Source organism: Eptatretus burgeri, chromosome 9, assembly GCF_056783735.1.
Source record: "Eptatretus burgeri isolate ZD-2024b chromosome 9, Ebu_testis_v1, whole genome shotgun sequence".
NCBI classification, from domain to species: Eukaryota; Metazoa; Chordata; class Myxini; order Myxiniformes; family Myxinidae; genus Eptatretus; species Eptatretus burgeri.
In genome coordinates, this window is record NC_140969.1 from 52,254,990 (window position 1) to 52,272,489 (window position 17,500).

The 17,500-nt window shown below is 41.7% G+C and overlaps 1 protein-coding gene across 1 annotated transcript in view; it reads right to left on the reverse strand.

Annotated features, from left to right (window-relative positions):
• The window catches only part of CHCHD7 (coiled-coil-helix-coiled-coil-helix domain containing 7), a 34,423-nt gene that overhangs the window by 613 nt on the left and 16,310 nt on the right, over window positions 1-17,500 (reverse strand). Inside the window, exon 3 of the mRNA XM_085895168.1 lies at window positions 1-351. This exon is cut by the window's left edge and continues 613 nt beyond it. Within this exon, the coding sequence (XP_085751294.1) occupies window positions 247-351 (105 nt within the window). The 3' untranslated portion in view covers window positions 1-246. The remainder of the gene's footprint in view (window positions 352-17,500) is intronic.

Consider the following 17,500-nt stretch of genomic DNA (forward strand, 5'->3'; position numbering starts at 1 on the left):
TTAGCTAACCTTCCCTTAATCCCTTACCTCGCTAGAGTGGCTTTATGCCTTGTTTGTGCCTCGTTTCCATTTAAAATAGAAATAAAAAATGATAGCAAATGGAAAGCTTTAGTGCTCCTGCCCTTCCTTATTGTGAGTGATTCCATGCATTTGAGAGGGAGATTTACTAGACGCCAAAATGTTTAGCGGACACAGTGGGCCAAGTATGGAAAATGCCACCAAATAAGGTGAAAATAAAATTAACTGCTAATAAGGCATGTCTGTGTAACTATGAAGAATGCCAACTCTCTCCCCAGCTGTGGGCATGTCTGGATTTGTACCTTCTCTTCTCCTCTGAATCATCACGTCACGCTGCAAAAGATTGAAAACAGCAGGTGCATAGACAAAATCGTTAGTATTGCGTACACGTGTAAATAACCTTTATCATGCACAATGTAACAAATGACAAAGTGAATACTGTATAAAGTTTCAAAATTTCAGCAAAAAGCAACAGTCACCAAGTAGCAAGAGTAGAACAAGAAATATATAACTTGCAATTTTCCACCTGCCAAAGAGGGGTGGAAACGAACAGTTAGACCATCCCATGATCCTTTCGAGAGATGGTCTAAATCAGTCATCGGCGGCCTTTTTTTGGCAGACCATATTTCCAAGATAGTCTCCAAAGCCAGCTGCCGACTGGGCATCTTTCTTATTGAAAGGTCTTTCCTTGGCGAATCAACTTTTGACACCATGCATGGCCTTCATTCACAGCTTGATGGAGTATTGCTCTACCCTTTTGGCCAGCGCTCCTGCCTCACACCTTGCCCTTCTTGATGCCGTGGAAGGCAAGGCCATCAATATCATTTGGAACTCCTGCGAGGAAGCTGAGAGTCTAGACCTGTTACTTTCACCTCACAAACAGGTCGGTGGCACCTCTGCATTGTAACACCTCCTTTTTGGTCTTGCACCCTCTGCCATCTCTTGGCTCTGTCCCTCCCAGGTTTCTGCAGGGCACACGTGGTCCACCATCAATCTGCTTCTCGAGAAACTCCCAAAATCCAGAATCACTACTCACCTCAAATCATCTGTTCCTTCCCTCCCCCCCACCTGTGGAACCAACTTCCACATTCACTTTAAATGTCTTTCTTGCCTCCAAGTCTTCATATCAAGACAGCTGTTGACCACCATCTCAGATCATCCCGCATCCCAAACCATGATCTTTTCTACCCCCGTTAACCCCCAGCCCCAAACCCACCTCCTTCCAAGAGTCCAGTTTTTCCTTCCTGAGAGTTTGCTTCTGTAACCATCTTGTCCACCACCCAATGGTCTTCCCCTGACCCTTCATTCCTTCCCACACCCATTGTTTACCCAAGTCTCCCTCTGTCTTGTACTCCAACCCTGATGTTGGTGTCCACCTCCCCCCCCATCTCTCTCTCTCTCTCTCTCTCTCTCTCTCTCTCTCTCTCTCTCTCTCTCTCTCTCTCTCTCTCTCTCTCTCTCTCTCTCTCTCTCTCTCTCTCTCTCTCTCTCTCTCTCTCTCTCTCTCTCTCTCTCTCCCCTCCATGTATTCCTTTTGTTCCATTGCATCCTTGATCCATTCAGTGTTCTCGCTCTTCCACGAGCAGACTCTGTATACAAAAAGGTCAACCCAATGATTTATAATTACCTTCGCATTCTGCGAAAGGTTATGTTTTGGTCGCTGTGTATTTATTTATTTGTGAATATGTGTGTTTGTTTGTTATTCGCATAACTCAGAAAGTATAAAACCGAATTGCATGAAAATTGATGGGATGATTCGTGATTATCCAAGGACGATTTGATTAGATTTTGGGAGCGATCGGGTCAAAGGTCAAGGTCATGAAAAGGTCAAAAACAAACTTTTGAGCATAACTTCCTTCATAAGACAGCTATCGACATGCAACCAATGCCATATTGTTCCATGACGAAATACCTTTCGGGTACGTGGTGTCAGATTTGACGTGACGTCATCAGAAATGCGTCAAAATGACGTCACAAGATGACGTAAATTTTCAATTTTTGACCTCATCAGTTTTGATCATACCGTTTTGTAGGACTTACCTTAAGGACGTCACACACCAAATTTGACGTCGTTCGGACTGACTGTTATGACGTCATTGATGTTTGAACATAACGTTTTTCAATTGTGGCTAAAATGTTCTGATATTTTATATTCAAATATCTATGTAATTTGTAAAGGAAATTGTCCCAAATCCAGGCATTATGATCAGTACCAAAATATCTGCTTATTTATGAACAGGTTTTGCAAATTAACTCTATGGTCAAGGTCAAGGTCACACTCAAGGTCAAAATATACTTGTAGGCATAACTTCAGATCTAATAGAGCTATTGACATGAAGCCAACATTAAAATGTTCTGTGAAATAAGAGCTTTCAGGATGGTAGTCCGCGATTGGTAGTGACGTCATTGGAAGTGCGTCAAAATGACGTCACAAGATGACGTCATTTTTAAACTTTTTAATTTTTCAGTGTTTATCATTCCATTTTGTTGGACTGCCCTCAATGACGTCTAACACCAAATTTGACGTCGATCGGACTGATGGTTGTGACGTCATGGACGTTTTTAAATGACGTTCTTCAAATGTGCCCGGAAAAAAGTAGCGGCGGCGAAGGTATGTGCCCTACCGAGTGCCCGTTCTAGTTTTATGAATGTTTTCACGGTAACTTGCTGTCTGGCAGGATGTCACAGAGGTAGCACACTCGGTCCTGAGCTGTCCAGTGTGGGTTCGATTCCAAATTTGACTATACACAATTACAATGGTGAACTGGCAGGATAGCCGAATCTCAGCCCAGCTCTAAACTGTCATCCCGGGGTTTCACAGGCAGGGCGATTCATCAATGTGTGTGCTATCCCTCGGATGGACGTTAAACTGGGAGTCCCATCTGCCAGCATTAGTTGGTGGATGTAAAAGATCCCACAGTGTCCTTCATGAATAGTAGGTGAGTTATCACTAGCACCATGGCCAAATTACAAATTCCAACCTGAACAGGTCTTCTTTGAGGTTTCTTGACACCAGATCACAGTGCTTGATACGTGATAGCACATACATGGTTGCTGTTTTGGTATCAGCTTCTTAATTGTAAACAAACTGACTAGGTGGTTCGCTCGTTTCATGTCAATGGCCTTCTTCGGATAACAAGGGAAAAAAAAACACATCAAAATGGTTGCATCAATGAGTATGCCACCTTTAGAGACCCATCCACTAGCATTAGTTGGAGAGACATTAAAGATTCCACAGTGTCTTTTGACGAAGTTATCACCGACAACCTGAGCAAATTACAAATTCCTGCTGGAACGTGCATCGCCTCTACATCTGTGGTACAGTCACTCCTTCGTAATAATGCAAACGCTGAAACAAATTTCTCATAGAATCCTACTCAAATATGCATTCAACTCATAATAGCAATGGTAACTTTCTATTTTAACAAATCCCCCAAAACGTTTTTACATCTGTCTACCTCATATTACAAGAAGCACCACAAAGTGTACATTTCCCCATTAGCCTGTTTCAAAAATGTGGAAAAGAAAAAAAAAAACATCATCTGTAGCCCAGTTTTGTGGAAATGGTCAATTCAATTAAATTGTTGGAGAGAGGTGACCAAGAATGCTTTACCCAGACGATGGCCCTTCTCATGGCTCTGAGCCTCACCCCAGCACACTGAAACTCCACCTGTTTTATAACAATGCAGGTGCACGCTTTCCCCCACCTCCTCCGTTTTTAACAATCACCGGGAAGAAACTTTCAATACATAGCTTTTTTCAAATCATGCACAACCATGTAGACCTCAAAAGACATGGCACTCTATTAACCTGTGTCCGTGTTCCCAAAAGATGCAGTCTTCGCCAGCGCAGCAGACGCGTGCAAGCCAGAGCTTTGCGATGGTTTTTATTTCAAACATCTGGACTACTCATGTTCCAATTTCAACAAAAACTTCATTGGATGTTTCTTTTATTTTGGTCCATTGGTGTGTGACGTTCACACAGGTTTTGCTCACCCCATTTTCTGGTCCTTCATATCACTCGTTAAGTCAATGGAAATGTCAAATGTTATCACACATTAGTTTGATTTAACAATGCAATACATTTCTTTGCATCATCACATTTCTTGAGGCCTGCCATACAAAAATAACTGCTTTTTTGTGTGAAAATGAATGCAGTTTTTTTGAAGCCATTTCATCTGTTACACTGAAGGGAGTGTGAGAGGAGAGAAGGGTACGTGTGGGTGTGTGCATGCATGCAAAGCTGCTTGCTTTTGCATTTCATGGTTCAAGTCATGTGAAGAACCAAAGTTTCATTGGAAGGTAATCATTAACTCATAAAATTTTGGACCATCCTGTCTGAGTTTCCTCACAACTATCGTTCATGAGCAGCATGTGGCTGCAGATTTGCATCATTGCTGGGAGCATGGTTCTACCGCTGATGCAGTGCCCCCTGTAAGTTCAGCAGGAAATTCTGCAATTTATTCAGGGTGCCAGCAATAACTGGTCGACTATTTTCAAAACACAACATGGGATCATTAACGTCCACCAGCTCATGCCAGCAGACCGGACGCCCAGCTTAATGTCCACCTGAAGGGCGACCCACTCAATGACGTTGTACCCTGCCTGAGAAGGACCAATCTGATAGTTGATAATGGGACTGAGAATCAAATGCAGACACGAGAGCTCAAAGCTGAGTGTGCTACCTCTGCACAACCTGTCATACCCTGAACCTCGATGAAGTGATTGCTGGTGGAGGTGGACATCCCTCCCCATTGTTGAGATTGTTACTTCCACGTTAGATCCCTCGGTGAAAACATTCACCACAACGCAGTATTACATGATTAGGTCACAATGAAATGGACATGTAATTATTCAGAATTTCTCTGTCAGAAAGTTTGCACCTCAATTATGTCCTATGATGTCACATTAAATCAATTGCATCAACAGCAATCAGAAGTTCAGTTGTTTTTTTTTAATGGCAAAGTATATACATTTACAGAAAAAGGGGGTCCAAATCAATCGTACTCATTTAATTCAGAAGATAAGTTGTCTATCTTCATATTCACAGAAAAATTGTGGGCGAAGTTCATTCCAATTGTCTTCCCGAATGATAATTTGACTGGTTTGAAGCCGCTGTCACACCTTGACGATTTAGCCAGCGTATGCCGATTTATGAAAAATTTAGCGGTTATGCTGGCACACGTCAAATACGTTATGGGTAAGTTTGTATACGTTAAGAGCACGTTGAAAAACACTGCCATACGTCGTAGTACGCTGGCTTTAAACGTTGTACTTTTGGGTTGTCCTCAAATTTTTGCATGCTTGAAATTTTACGACGTATGCCGGCGTATGACTCACACTTTCCGCTACGCTGGCCATAAGTTGTAGGCACATTATGTGATCGTTGACACACGTTGAAACACGTTACTTGTAAGTTACTAATAAGTCGAAACACGTCGAGGTAATGTTTAGCGTACCCGAAACTTATTTCTAACCTATGAGTAACGTTTTGTAAGCACGCTACACGAACGTTGTTCACACTTCGCAACATGTTACTTGAAAGTTCCTCATAAGTCGAAACACATCAAAGTAATGTTTAGGGTACCCGTGACTTATTTATAACCTACGAGTAATGTGCTTGGGAATTATTTGTAAAGCATGTCCTATGCACAAATACGTATGTAGATGTATTCGACGTCTTCAGGACGACCACAGAACTTATTGAACGCGTTTATAACTTACAGATACCGTATAATGGCGTATTGACAGCGATTAGGGGAATTGGTATATAAAAAGGGGCTTCGCAGGAGGAACCCGTCTTTTTTTAGACTTCGTGGTGAGTACATGTCCATGTCATTCCGAGAGATGGAGGATACGGCAACGCTGCGACGAGAATACCTACGAGCTGTCCTCCAACATCAACATGACCTCATCGAGTTGACACTGCCCAGTTGCGTGCCAATAGAGCCGGGAGAAGAAGACGTGAACGGAGGAGAAGGAACTGGGTCAGACCATGGATCGGGAGGCGACGCCATTACGGCATATATGACCAGCTCATGGTGGAACTCCGGAACGAGGACCATACATCCTTCATCAACTTCCTGCGAATGCCCCCAGCGATGTTCGACGAGCTGCTAGCCAGAGTGGGTCCAAGGATAACCAAGCAGTACACCTTCTACAGGGATCCACTTGAGCCTGGCATGAGGCTGGCACTGAGCCTGCTGCTGTTGGTGCCATGACTGCAGTGCTGTGGAAGCGATTTAACTCGTTCAATGGAACGATTTCAATTGCCGAGCACCAGCGTCCAAAAACAATAGGCGAGTGACAGGCATTTATTAAAAGTGAAGTTGCAGCCTATGAATAGAAAACCTCATGTAATCGTCGACGATACGCTGCCATGCTATGCATACGTTAGACTTTCGTTGGGCATAGGTTGTGGACGCCTAAAACACACTAATCAATGGTTGGTATAACTTATCTATAAGTTATCGAAGCGTTCTGTGTTCATTACTAGTGCATTATGCATTTGTCCAAGTCGTTTTGAATACTTTAAAAACTGAAACAAAAAAATAGTTCATCGTGGGAATGAGAAAAAAAAAATTGCTGAAAAGAACATCGAACAATGGTGCAAAGTAGTCTCCTATTCGTGGACGCAACGAGGATCTATCATCACCCACACCCTCCCCATCACGCTCACCTACAACTACTGACATAGACCTACTACTACCAATACTACTACTACTACTACTACTACTACTACTACTGATACTACTGACATTGACATCTACTCAACATGGAGTCTGGAACACTGAGGGGTTCCTCTTGTGAAGCCCATTTGTATATACCAATTCCCCGAAATGCTGCCAAATCGCCATTATACGGTAGATGTAATTTAGAAACACGTTCAGTAAGTTATGTGGTCATCCGGAAGACGTCTATCAAATTCGTCTACAGACGACAATGTGCGTTTGAGATACGTTACACATAGGTTCAAAGCACGCTACTCATAGGTTCAAAGCACGCTACTCATAGGTTAAAAATTAAGTTTCGGGTATGCTAAACATTACCTCGACATGTTCCGACTTATGAGTAACTTACAAGTAACGTGTGTCCGACGTGTGACAACGATCACGGAGCGTGCCGAGAACTTATGCCAGCGTATGCGGAACTTGTGAGCCATACGTCGAGTACGTCGTAAAATTTTCAGCATGCTTGAAATTTCACGACGTACTAGACGTACCACGGAATATGACAGCGTACTTCATTGTTTTTCAGTGTGCTCCTTACGTATACACAACTTACCCATACCGTATTCGACGTGTGCCAGCATTTTAGACACATTTTTCATAGGTCGGCACACGCTGGCTATATCGTCAAGGTGTGACTGCGATGTTGACACTTCCAATTTTCAGGCGGTTATGATTTAAATTGGCGTGCGGCAGGTTTTTAACAGGCTACGCCACGAGTTCGTCGGCGATACGTGCAGCGCGCTATGCCTTAAGTTAAACTATCGTTGGGCAAAGGTTGTGAACGCCGACAACAGGCTAAGCATTCGTTGGTATAAGTTATCTATAAGACAACGAAACGTTCTGTGCCCACTACTAATATGTTATGCATACGACCAACACGTTATGAATACGACCAAAACTTAAAAAAAAAAACCTCAAAACTTCCAACGTACGCCAACGTTTTACATACATTTTTATACGTTGCCATTGCTGGCTAAAACATCAAGGTGTGACAGCGCCTTTAGATAACATATCTTTCGAAGAAAAATAAATACTTTAAATATATATAATTATATATATATATATATATATATATATATATATATATATATATATATATATATATATATATATAGTTTTAATTTGGCTGTTTTGTTTTCACGTCAATATTTTTGTACTAATAAAATGTAGCTGTTTTCTTCTTTATGAGAACACACAAGATAAGTTAAATATTAAGCTAAGTTAGTGAGGCATGGATAAATCATGGTATGCTGGGTCAAATGTTCTTTACACTAAACGCAGGTGTCATTTTGGAAGGAAGTATATTAACTATAATCCCAATTGACGTTTAACTCATTTTAATATGGCCTTTGATGAGCCATGTCAAATGTTTCTTACAACTCGACATGTCAACCCAACTGTTGGGCTTTTTCGACCTGTGTGCACAGACAAGGGTGTACAATTTGTTGAATCCAAATTCAGCATCATTGCAAATTCTCAACCTGTTTGGATCCTATGGCCTATCAAAACCATTTTTGTTTGTCTGCATTGTTTCCCCAACTCATTAAGACGCCACCTGTGTCAACAAATCAGAGAAACGTCTCTGCTCATGATGATATGACAAGTGATCATTTCAAAATCTCGGATCTTGCAAAATCTTGCCCCCCCTGCTCTCTCTGCGATTTGTCCCCACCACATTTCCACAGGGCGCTCAAGGTCCGCCAACAACCCCCTTCTGGTAAAACTAGCAAAATTACGAATCACTGCTCATCTTCACTCTTTCATTCCTCTTTTTTCCCGCCTTTGGAATAAACTTCCTCACTCTATTCTTTCCCATTCTTCCCTCCAGGCTTTCAAAACAGCTGTTCACCACCACCTCTTATCTTCCCCCATCCAAATCCTCGATCTTTTCTACCCCCGATAATCCACCCAAGCCCACTTCCTTCAATTCCCCTGCTTTCCTTCCTGAAAGTCCCTGTAATGTCCATCTGCTCTTCACCATGTTCCCCATCCCATCCCCATCCCTCTCCCTTCCACAGTTCACCAAATGTGTCTGTTCCCCACTGTTTTGTCCCTTCCACTCCCGCCCCTCTTGTCTCATGCCCCCTTGCTGTGAGTTGTGTGTTAGCTCTCATACGAGCCTCGACAAGGTATACAAAAAAAAAAAATCTCGGATGTGATGAGGTCAGAGGAGGTAAAGTGCATGCTATGATGGGGGAAATATTTAGATGAAAATCTCATCGTTTCAGGAATGACAGAACTGTACTACAACTTTAAAACGTCAACTTTAAAGTAGCAAAACACCTATATTTGTCAATGTTCCTGAAAACTTTTCCATTTTTGTAAAATATTAAGCCCAGTCATTTAAATGCATCCTCTTCATGCAGGATGCCATTTTGGTAGCATCCCATTATTCCAAGAGCCAATTCTCAAAACATCCCAAGAAAATGGGATCACTTCAGGCTGCTTGGGGGATGACTCCAGAACATGACCACCCTTGATGTACAGTTGAATTGTGGCAACAACAATAAATGACAGCCAATTTTCATTTCGAGGGGTTGGCGGCCAAGGCGCAAAGCTGGAAAATAGGCAGAATTTTTTTTTTCTCTCTCAGCTAATACAGGCAAGATTCCTCAACAATTGTTGTTATCGTGTTGATATGAGATAGTTCAGGTGCTGCTCGAATTCATTCACGCTGAGAGATGGATGCTGGGAGTTGCACTTGGTGACTGCAGCAAGGATGGCTCCATACTCCTTCTCTATGGACCGAACAAATTACTCACGATGGCTCCCCGTATACCTCTGTGACGTCATCAATCGACTGCCGGAGAAGTTCCCTGAGGTGCACAAAAAGTTAATGAAGGGTAACCACGCTGTCTGTCGATCAAGCCAGAAATGCAGTCGTGTCTGGATCGACATGGCACTAGAGCATTCCATCAACCTGGACTTCGAGAAGAGAGGAGGGATCGTGCATATCATCCAGAAGCAACAAGCCCAAGACAGATGGTTCCTGACAAGTCATGACAGACGAAGGGTTAACGCTCGAAACCTTTACGAAGTCATGAGGCTACAATTACATCTGCCACAAAGGAGATGTGTGCTGTACAAGACAGTGAACAAGTAAGGACACACAAGGAGACTGGTGTAGTCAAACAAAAGAGCAATGAAGGTGATGTCCAGAGGCTGACATTCAAATATGGTCTTGCAACAAATCCCTTCGACAATGATGCTGTCGATGAAGACGAGTGCCAGCCCCTCATCAACATCGTATCTGGTACGATGCCATCATGACCTGTAGAAGCACATCTGTTGGCAGAAAAATAAATTTCCTATGATATATCAGCACCGCTTGGGGAGAATTGCTGCAATAGAGTAGATGTAGTCTTTGATCAATGTGACTAACCTGACTCCATCAAGGCAGGAGAATGTATGTGACGAGGGTCATCGAAAACACTGGACATTAAGATCAGGGGACCCAGTGTACTCCTGCCAAAACAATGGGAGAAGTACATCAAAATACAAACAAAAAGGCAAACCTGTGTGCATTCCTCAATGAACAGTGGCACCAGGCGCTGACTTGGTCTTCGACGGAGGCTTCAAGAATGGAAAGGAGTGCAAGCTGATCACAAGAGGACACGTGACAAAACTGTCACCACTGAATTCTGACCATGAAGAGGCAGACGCAAGACTTCTGATGCATACGCACAATGCTTCATATATGACAACCCACAGGTGATTATGCAATCACCAGGCACAGATGTTGCAGTCACATGTACACATTTGTACACCAGAATGATGTCCCACAAACTTTGGTTTCATACTGGAGTGAAGCAAAGACGACGCTTCATCCCAATCCACAAAATAGTCTCGACCATTGATCTAGAAGTGTTCAAAGTACTTCCATCCTTGCATGCACTCACAAGATGTGACTCAATGAGTGCTTTCAATGGCATTGGGAAGAAGACAGCTTTGAGGAAGCTCCAGAAAGATAAAGACTAGCAAAAGCAAGTGGCCCAACTGGGAGATATCATTCCACTGACAGAGGACACTGTCCGTGCATGCGAACAGTTTGTGTGCTCCCTGTACACAACAGCTCGGGTAGCTGGTGACACTGCAGACAAAATCAGATATTGGATGTTCTGTCAGAAAAGGCAGAAGAGTGAATGCTTCCCACCAACTTCTATCAGCACCCAGCTGCACATCCATAGAGCTATCAGTCCTTTATCTGGAAGAAGTCACTGCTCGCCAACCAAGATCTCAGGCAAAAATGCTACAGTTAGAACTATCGTATATAAGAGTAGTACTCTAATATACGATAGACGGTAACAGGTCCTACTAACTACAGTAGTCTGCAAAGAATTAATGCAGGAAAGGAATGCTATTTTTGCCTGGGGAGTTAAAAGAGCCAGATGAAACTCCAACCCACCATCATGTCCAAAGACCCTAACCCAGTTGGACTGGTTGAGCAGACAACATGCAGGTGTAAGGTGTTTGCATGTCAACACAGCTACAGGTGTGCCTGCAAAAGCAATGGGATGCCATGTACAGAATCCTGTAATTACATGGGAGGTGAACAATGCAAAAATCCAAACAAAGTTCCATCAAGTGACTCTGGCTACCATGGTGATGCTAAAGATTCATGACATTTTGGTGATTTCGTGCCATTTTCATTTGGACTGTTCATAGGCAGACTTTTAAAACATGCTAAACGTCATTAGAAACTGCTGTTTAATTTCAACTGACGAAGACAAGTCATTGTGAAGACATTGTCGACACCGTATTAATATTGAGTTAATGACTTTAATTATGATGTGCAGACAGATATGACTTCAGGAAACTATCTTTCTCAAGATAACTGGATTTTTGTGATTTTGGGGTCGAGGAAGGGAAATGTCCATATTTTGGTTTAACTCTATGAATGTCAACGCTGTTTGATTTTGTGACTACTAGATATTTTGAATTAACAGCTCTAACTGTATTGGTAAACTGGGTCGTTCACGAAAAGACATTATTGCAGAATTACAGTTTTCTTCTTCTTGTGTGTGGCAGCTCCGCTGCCGGGATAGCTATCATTTCTTGGAAGCGCGACTGTGTCGCTGATGCAGTGCCCTTCCACCAGTAAACACTGCTACTCATTTCGCCGACCTTCGCCGAAGGATGACAGGATGAGTCAACCCCCTGGTGTATTAATTCAGCGGCCAACGGGGCTTGAACTCAGGACCATAGGATCCCAAGCCGCCACCCAAACCACTGAGCCAACACCAGGCTCGCAGAATTAGAGTCGAAAATAAAAAATACATAATTACCATGCAATGTTGCATGTTTTATTTCATTACATAGCACTATATTCAGGTAAAATCGAACTAGTTGAGCAGCAATACAAAGACATATCTCATATCACCATCCCCACCACCCCCAAACCACTTGCTCATCCAATCTACTTGAAAGTTTAAATACTGCCAACAATGCCCAGGCAGCTTGAAGTGACAAAGTGACTCACGTAAAGAAATACTGAACGTTTTATACATTCTTTTATTTTCCACAACACTATTTAAACAAAAAAGAGCAATTAGAGATCGCAGATCCTCGCCAGGACTTGTTTTGTGTGGTGTTTGTGGAGTTTTGTGTGGTGTATTTTGTGTGCTGTTTGTGTACTGGTGTGTTACGTAATTAACAAGTGGTGCCAGGCACAACAAATCCCACCCATTTAAGGCATAAAGTTATTTTGGGGATCAAATTTAAATTTGATACATCCTTAACCTGAATGTTGATTATAAGGAATAGAATAAGGAATATTTTAGTCTTAGTTTGAAGTCAATTAAACCATTTTTGACGAAGTTATGACCGAAAAATGATTTTGACCTTTTCGTGACCTGACCTTGATCTTTGACCTAATTGGACCCAAAAGTTAATGGGGTCATCCGAGGTTCATTACCCACCTGTGGATACAATTTGACAGTGTTTGAGCCAGCCGTTTTCCCGTAAAGTTGTATTTTCGTAACCATGTTTTAGTTTTAATGGAAAATTTGTAATTTTGACCGATGACCATGAGCCCCAAAACTTCAGACCGGACCGATCTTCACAAATATGCATTTTTCACTATAGGAATGGGTAGGATTATAAGTGACAAATAGAATAAGGTTCACTATAAGCTTAGTTTGAAATAAATCAGATCATTTTTGATGAAGTTATGAGCTTCATGAGCCACGATTTTGATCTTTTCGTGACCTTGACCTTGACCTTTGATCCAATTGGACCCAAAAGTTAATGGGGTCGTCCAAGGTTCATTGCCCACCTGTGGATTAAATTTGATAGTGTTTGCTAAAGCCGTTTTGCCGTAAAGTTGCTAACAGACAGACAAACAAACAGACAAACAAACCCTAAGATTACAATATCCCGCTCCCTCCCTCCGGGGGGGGGGGGCGGGGGGGGCGGGATAATAATAGACAAAACTATAACTGACACTTTATAACTGCTGGCAGTGAAGACTGGGAAACAAGATGTCCCGCTTTGATGCAACCATGCTTTGATCAGACACCTGACCCTGACCCATGACGTTTATTGTAATTCAAATTAATTCAGAATGCGATTAAAGTAAATTCAATTCAAATCAAATGGAAGACCAAATAGGTACAGTATACATTGGAGTCATCAGAAGGAACCCAAACAAGCAAAAAGCATAGATGAAATCATCAGCAGGAACCTGGATAGGATTCACATTTCAGTTGCTACTCCTCCACCCTCAAACCCATCCAGACGCAGCCAAGTGAACCTTATTCAAAATATATATACAGTAGACTAGGCGTAAGTCGTCACCATCGGGACCGAGAAAAAAGTGACGACTTAGAAATGTGACGACTCATGCGTATGCGAACATTCATGATGACTGTGGGGTGAAGGATGAAGTCGCGCGTGGCCTGGACACATATGTGTGAGAGCCGGCTATTGTACCAAAAGGAAAACACAATCCTCAGGGCATAGGTGGGGGTGAGTTGGTGAGTTGGAAAGTGATCAAGCAAAGATGGAATTCATGAATCAGTTTATCAAAAGTAAAGATAATGAACAACTCTGTAAGACAACTCGTATACCATCGGTGATGGTATGGTGACAAATTACATGACACACAGTCATCGTGGTGATGATTATTACTCAATGCCTATGTGTAAGTGAGTGCGGTAATGTACAAAACAAGCCAATATAAAACCATGATCGGACTTCAACACTAAGCTCGATCGATCCTTTACTTCTTCGCGAAGTAATCCGTCATGTTTGACTGCCTCAAACTCTTGGGCATCTGGTGCATGAGAAAGGATTCAAACCGGTCATTGTATTCCATGATGTTGGCTGGGCAATCCTCCACCGAAAGACAGTATCGGCCGAATTTTTGGCCGAATCGGCCGAAACCGAATATTTGGCTGAACCGACATTTGCCGAAACCAGATGATGAGCACGTCATCGACATCTTCAAAGGACACACATTTCACGCATTTCACACTTACCACCGGCCTCACGATCTTCTCCACTTGTCCAAATATCTTGCCTTTATTCTTCAAGATATCGTTCAATGTCTGCCGTTTGATGTCCAACTTCTCAGCTATGTCTGTTTTCTTCATCAGTGGATTTGCCTCGCAAAACTGGATAATGTCGTATTTTTCTTGGTAGGTTTTAGTTGTAAGCTTACGCTTGGTCGCCATTGTCCTCCCTGCAGTGCGATCACCGTGTGTACGCAGTTATAAATAGCCTATCACTGGCGGTGTACACCAATGAGCGAGCATCACGATTCCATGAAATCGGGCTTCTCATGAGGCAGCAGTTCCATGTGACGAGTTAGGAGTGGTAATTTACTTGAGTTTCCATTACGTGGGAATGGACAACATCTGACGACTTAGACGAAGTGACGACTTAGAGATGACGACTTACACAGGGATGACCCTTTATTCAAAGGGATTTAACATGAGATAAATTCGGGACTTTTTGATGCTGCCGACTTAGGCGAAGTGACGAGTTACACGCTGCCGACTTACACCTAGTCGACTGTATATGTATATATATATATATATATATATATATATATATATATATATATATATATATATATATATATATATCAAAAAGAACCCAGATCAAAACAACTGAATAATCATGGCTGCCAGAGCATGTGTCTGATCAGGTTGAAATTTAAAACCTATATTCCCCATCACTAGTAGATCATAAATGTGAAGTTTCATGTCAATCGATGAATCAGTTCAAGAAAAAGATTTTTTGAAAGATTTTTTTCTCAATAAAATATGGCTACCAGACCATGTGACCTATAAATTATTCGTGAATACCCTGGTATCCCCAAGGCTTGGGGAGCGTGTGTGGTTTCCCCTCGATCTGTCCAGCCGTTCTGGAGAATAAGATTTTTTATAGGTTTTCGGGTAAATACAAAATGGCTGCCAAACTATGTGACCTATGACATCATATGTGAAGGTTTTGTTCCTCATGGATAGGTAGTCATATGTGTAAAGCCTCGCCTCAATCTGCTCAGCCGTTTCGGACAAAAAATTTTTGAACGTTTTTGTTTTTTAAAATAATATAGCGACCGAACCACATGACCGATGACATCATCAATTTTTTTTTCTGTGGATTAATTTATCCCGAGATAACCCTCAAAAATGTTCATACTGATCGGATGTAGCATTTATTGTATGCAATTATGACGTCATAACAAAGGCACTTGAGACTGTTAAAAAAAAAATCACACTTATTTCCTGATGAGGAGTACTTGTCACGTGCCAAGTTTCTATTTTTTCCTTGGTGCGGTTTCGGAGAAACAGAGGTCCAAAGTTTTTCCATTTTTCCAACATGGTTGCCACACCACGTTACTTATGACGTCATAATTATCATTAAAACATTCTATACGAGTAGTCGCACTGACGGTGAAAATTTTGTCTTAATCCAACAAGCGGCTGTAGAGAAAAACAGTCGTGTTCTGTGTGGACAAACAACATAGGTTGTTCGGTTTATAATGGGAATGGGGACACCAGGATTTGAGCTTATGTAAGCTTTAATAAAGGCAGAAGATGCTTTGGCAGTGTGTAATTTCAATCATGGAGACAATGTTACACTGACTCTATACAGTGTGATGGGGTTTAAAAAACAAATTCGAAATATTTGTGTACATATAAATAATTTCCGACCCCTTTTCCAAGCTACTCAGTTGCATTTTGTTGTTGTTATTATTGAAATCAAAGCAATTTGTGATGCATCAAATTGGAATAAATAAAAAAATAGTAATAAGTAAGCGAGTTCTAGGAATTACGTGTGGCTTTTAAACCATATATGTAAACGTTATTCAGTTTAACAAAAGTCAACAGTGCCGCCTGGTGGTGAAAATATTGCTTTCCTTTCCTTGCTTTCCAAGATAACGTCCACACACCACCGACTATGTTTGGTATGTTCCATGGTACCAAGGATAGCAACAATTACTCCATCTATCAATCATAGCAGATAGGGAAGATAGGGAAAAGGAAGGGAAGAGAGCATGACAGGGAATAAATCCCATCATTTTTGCATAAATAATATGTAAAAGGCAGTAATTATGTTGAAATATCCCTGTGTCGTAAGAGGTGACCAGGGTTGCGTCAGGAAGGGCATCCGGCGTAAAACCTGTGCCAAATCATTATGCGGATGATAACGGATGATCCGCTGTGGCGACCCCTAACGGGAGCAGCCGAAAGAAGAAGAAGAAGATATATATATATATATATATATATATATATATATATATATATATATATATATATATATATATATATATATATATATATATATATATATATATATATATATACACACATAAAAATACTTTCCACAGAGATCTCGCCTCCAGGTATATCGCCCTGTTACATAAAAAAATCGAATCAATTTGTCTGTATCACAAACATAACCTGTCTGCCAAATTGTATATAATATGCTCAATTGTGCACAACATTCAAGCCAATAAATGGTAACTTGAGATGATGGAAATAAACACAGTTCAGTAAGGTAGCTAAACTGAACCAAAACCAAGGTGTAGGAACTTTTTTCACAATTTGCATTTGCAAACAAAAGATATTTCAACAAACCAAATATATTTCTGGAAAAGCTTAAGTACGATTCTGCGACAGGCCCAGAATCAGTGCATGTGTCCTAAAGACCTTCTCTGTTGCTCTTGCTCATCCTCTTTCTGCTCTGTTCACTCGATCAATCCCTCTGGAGCAGTTTCCATCTGCCTGGAAGTTAGCCAATATCACTGCAATACACAAACATGGTGAAAAAACAGATCCTCTTAACAGCTTAACTACTGGCCTATGAGCTTGCTTCCAATTAAAAGCAAGGTCATGGAATCTATCATTGCAATTCGCATTGAATCCTTCCTTTTTACCAACGGCCTGAACTCAGATCATCAGTTCCGTTTCGGTTGCGGTAATGCTACCCTGGACATGCTGCTTTAGACTCTCCCAACAATAGATAAAGCCTCAATTTCAAACATGAGATCAGAGCCGTCTCTCTGGAAATAACTCGAGCATTTCATACAATCTGGCACCCCACCTTGATCTCCAAACCCTCTGTTTATAGCATCGAAGGCCATCTACTCTCATGGATCACTGACTTCCTCCATTCCTGTATTCAGCGAGTAGCTCTTAAAAGGATCCTCTCATCTGCTCTCCCTGTCAAGGGGTGGAGTGCCCAAGCCAGTGTCTTTCCTTGGCCAATCTGAACTTTTAACAACCAACAAGGCCTTCATTC